At 36.2% G+C, this 4,798-nt stretch overlaps 1 protein-coding gene across 1 annotated transcript; it reads right to left on the reverse strand.

Annotated features, from left to right (window-relative positions):
- Positions 1 to 2,610: 2,610 nt before the first annotated feature.
- Positions 2,611 to 4,549, reverse strand: LOC117622574 (inorganic pyrophosphatase 2-like). Its single transcript, XM_034353305.1, has 4 exons — positions 4,280 to 4,549; positions 3,841 to 3,962; positions 3,500 to 3,701; positions 2,611 to 3,179 (listed from the first exon to the last, which is right to left on the reverse strand). The coding sequence occupies exons 1-4, from the start codon at positions 4,415 to 4,417 to the stop codon at positions 2,826 to 2,828; spliced, it is 816 nt and encodes a 271-aa protein (XP_034209196.1). The 5' UTR covers positions 4,418 to 4,549; the 3' UTR covers positions 2,611 to 2,825.
- Positions 4,550 to 4,798: the final 249 nt, after the last annotated feature.

Below are 4,798 nucleotides of genomic sequence, written 5' to 3' on the forward strand. Positions count from 1 at the left end.
AAAAATCTGGGCCGTCTAATCTTGACTGAAACATCATTTTATAAGACGTAATGCTTATATATTTCATCTAAGCCTCATCGAGTAAGAAGTGCCATGAGCTCAATTTTTGAGAGAACTCCCAGTTTTTTTTTTTTTTGGGGTCACAAATTAAGAGAGAACTCTAGTAATAGATAAATCAGAGCAAACACTCATTTATAGAAACAAAAGGTATAAAATAAATCCATGACATCGAGCTCAATATATATTTATAGACTAAATACCAGTCAACATGGGTGGCACCACAGTGAAAAAGTTGGGTCAAATTCTCCCTCTCCCTTTCAGTGCACCTGGGTTCAATTCACGTAGAAGACAATCTTGAGGCATAGGGCAGAACTAAGAGCACCCTCACGCACCAGCTCGAGCTGCCTTCGGACCTGCCAGGGCTTGGTAGAGAAAAAACCCTAGTCTCTCTCTCCCTCTGTGAGTCCTAAAGGAAAACTCCATAGAAGGGGGAGAAGGAAGAAGCGTCATTGCACCTCCTCCCCTCCCCTCTTCTTGTCTTTTCCTTTTATGTTAGTGAATAAGTCCACTAGGGTGTTTTAAATAAAAAGCCTCTTGTGGTGATTTCTTCTCAGCCATACTTAAATTGAAGTTCTCCACCACCTCTTTTAGTCTATGGTGGGTGTGGCCACAAAGGCACTTCTTCAGGTGGTGGTGGTGGGGTCACTACAAAAAAAAAGTGGCAACAGTCACCATTTTGTCACCAAATTTGGTGATTGTTGTAAGGGTTACTAAAGGCTTTAGTCACATTTTTTAACTTTTTTTGTGACTAAAAAGGCTTTCAGTCACCTTTTTTGCTTTTTTTTTTTAGTGACTAAAGCCTTTAGTAACCCCCACAACAGTCACCAAAATTAGTGATAAAATGGTAAATATTGCCACTTTTTTTTGTAGTGGGTTGTTTTAGGCTTTCGGTTATGTTAGGTTTGTGGACTTTGTTTGGGCTTATGGTTAATTGTGATGATGTGCGCTAGTAGTTTTAGTGCGTCTTTGTCTGCTTTAGTTTTGCTTTAGCATGTTAGTTTGTTGCCCTCTTGAGATTGTTACTTTATATGTCTTGTTGATGTTTTTTATTGTACCATTGAAGTTTATCTAATGACATTTCTCTTTGATTTTATTTTATTTTAAAATTATTTGAGAAAAGAAAGTAATTTTCTCTTGATAAACAATTTGGCATATTATTTGCAAAATAAATAATAAGACTATCACTACAACCTGCTAAATATTTGACAAGAAAAAAATTTCTTTCCAGAAAATATTATAATCTAATACTAAAATAAACAAAACACACATAAATGACCAGTTTATTTCTCAAATCAAATTAATATTCAAAAACTTAACTTCTTTCCATATTCATGCTTGTGTGTGAGAAATTCCCTCCCCTGTAATTTAAACTATCGCTTGTACTGAAAAATAATAATAATCCCACTGATGATCTGAGAAACACAGCTAATACTTGGACTAACTTGTCATATTCAAGATAAGATATCATGCATTTAGACGTACCCACTACCCATTGCTCTTAGGAGAAGCACTTTTGAGTTATCACCTTTCTCTTAAAAAAAACAAATAAAAATCATCTGCAGGGAAAGAACAGTACATGACAATGGAAAAGCAAATATAGCTAGACAGGGTACATAGTGGATAGAGAATCCAAGATTGGATCTTTAAAGGAAATAATTACACTATAAAAAAAATCTAATGAGACGAAAGCATTTTGAGCATTTCTTTGACTCTATATTTTCTTCAAGTTAGTGGAATGGGAGATCCATTTGTTCTATCTGCATTATTTCTTGCACCTCAACATATAAATTTTTGGACTGCTTACTTGTTGCCAATCATTTTTTAGGTAAGCGCCAATCCGAACTTGAATACTTTCCCTTCAAAAAAAGGTTCACCAACCATCCCCATTTCATTATTACAATGGCTTATTCACTTATGTGTTTCATATATATCTATGAGAGATAATTAGTATATGGCACAGGAAAACACACTCGTGTCGTCGCATATGTACAAGAGGATAACTTACATGAAACGGATGTACGATACGAGAGGAGCCACATCTTTTTTCTCTTTTTTTTGTACTCTTCCATAATGCTATGATAGCAAGTTAGCAACAAACAATCCTTGTCCTCGTGGATTTCAGCTTATTAGGAAAGTTGCCTTCCTTGACTAAAAGAAAAGAGGATCCAAATCCTGTCTTTTGTTTTGTTGTTTTTATTCTCTTTTTTATTTTAAAGCTGCACAATCCTTTATTTAATGCTTATTATTAGCAAAACAAACAAAAATATGGACTGATCTGAAAGATTAAACAAAGGGGCCTGTTTCTGTAAATGACCATGAGGCTGCTACTTGGACTGTGTAAGAATTGGAAAGCACATAAATGCAGCAAAGATTTTCAACTGTGTATTGATCCAATTTTATTGAGGATATTGCTTGCCTCCTTCATTGTAAGGAGATACTTCTCCTTTCTACGAATCATAGTTTAACACATATGCAAAAATAATTCATTTAAAACACGAAAAAAATGCGTATGGCACACTGCTATTGGCAGGAATGTATAGGAGCTCATACTTACATGGTAAGAAGGGAAGTATTTTCCTTTTCTTGATCAATACAAAATCACAAACTTTTACAACCCTTGTTTCTAAAACAAGAAACCAAAGCAAGCAGAAGGGTAAAAAGGGTTTCTTCTGAATTTGCTGGCCATGACATTAATTTGCCAGCATATTACATTAATTAGGTCAAACCAACTACACTTGAACACACACACTAGTTAATTATTGGTACTATTGCCGGACAGGGAGAGCCTGAGGCAAGGCCTCATGAGCAGACATGGTCTGCAACTTGCAATCAGCTGCTGAGATAAACTTAGTATTTTCTTCCGTGGCAATTGTGTTGATGAGGTTGAGCAGAATATGCTCAAGCTCCCCCCCATCAGTCCATTCATGGATGTCAGCTTTGATGAGCAATGGGTCCTTGCAGATTAGGTCAAACAGTGGGAAGTTCTTCCTTGGCATTACAAAATCTACTTCCTTGAGCTTCAAGCTTGGGCAATAATCACCACTGCCATCTCCAAGATAGATTATCTTCTTCTTCCCTTCACTGGAGAGAGAAGTCTGGACTCTTTCAATTACCACACCCTGTAATTATTTAATGTAGAATATAATTAAAATCATGATTAATTTTTAATTAAGAGTTTATTGTTTAATACTCATGAAGTATGGGAAATACTGAGCTCATGTCAAATCCTAGATTAGGACATTCAAGATTGGGGGTCACAACAATTCAAGGATATGTACAAAATGTCCTAATCCTTTTGGAATTGGGTCCAACAGAGAAGTTGGTGTCTTGATTCCAACTTTTGAAGGAAAAAAACAAAAACAAAAAACATGCGTATATATTTATATATAATGTTCTGAAAATTGTGAGTTTATTTATAAAGAAAAAAGAAATAATATACCTTGCACATGTTGGGAGGGCAGAGACTGCAGCCATGAGAGCATTTGATGAAATCATGGTGAGGAGAAATCCTAACCCTTCCTTGTTCATCCACATAGCTAGGGTTGGTGTTGATCTCTGAGAAATACTCCTCCAGCCCAAGATGCTTCAAGATTGTCTCAATAAAAAACAGATTTGCATCGCTAACAATCTTCAAATCACACCTGCAGCCATCAAAACCAAAAACCCACCACAAAATTAATTATATTTCTTCCGAGAATTAAGTCCATGGGATAAAAGAAAACTTTTTTTTGTTTTTAAGGAAGAAGAAAATATATATTGATGGAGGGTTTTGACACATACCCTAAAGCATGGGCTGCTTTAATTGCTGGGACGACTCTAGGATGAATTGGAGTTCGTTTCAGAACCTCTACAATGTCTTCAATGGTTTTTCCTTGTGAATGAAGCTCCTTCATCATCCTATCCTGCAAAATATTTTGTCCAAAAAGAAACATATATATTTTAAGTCTCTTGAAACCATAGAATATATTCTTTCTTTTTTTCTCTTTCTTTTTTTGTTCACATGAAATGAAACCATATATTATATACATAAGAAAAACAACTCCAGTGGGGTATAGCTTAGTCAGTTGAGCTCTTCCACCTTTATTCATGTGGGTAGAGGTTCGAAACCCCCAAACGCCCGATGAATATTCGTGTAAACCCTCCCCCAATTCTTGTACTAAAAAAACAACATGAAACTAAACAGGAACATATTAATTATACAAAGAAATCTAAAACATACCATGAGAGAGTTCCAAGGCATGGTGGGCAGAAGTTGATTGAACAAATCAGTTGCACCCAACTCGTCCACCACCCAATTATCACTATCACACTCGATAATGGTCTTGTCAAAGTCAAAAACCACCACAATTCCAGCCATTGATGAAATTCTCTGTGAGGAAGAGAAAAAATGGTACCCAAAAAACACAAGCAGAAGAAGCACAAGAGTTCTTGGTTTATTTGCAAGTGGAAAGTAGAGAGAAGGCGAGGGGGTATATTTATAGCAACCCAAGTGTGTGAATTTGATGAGTTTTATTAGGATTTGGATTGCAAGCTAATATTTGTTAGGTGCGTTGTGGGATTTTGGCCGTTGGATCCGATGACTTTTGCATCGGTGGAAGATCGAGGGTGGAGAGGGGAGGGGATATAATGAGATAAAACGCGGGAATACGAGGAATATTCCAAGGGAATTGAACCAGCTTTAAAACGCACTTGGCACTAACTAGGGGGAATATTCCTATTTTTTCCTAATTTTGTGGCT

This window comes from Prunus dulcis, chromosome 3 (genome assembly GCF_902201215.1).
Source record: "Prunus dulcis chromosome 3, ALMONDv2, whole genome shotgun sequence".
Taxonomy (NCBI): domain Eukaryota; kingdom Viridiplantae; phylum Streptophyta; class Magnoliopsida; order Rosales; family Rosaceae; genus Prunus; species Prunus dulcis.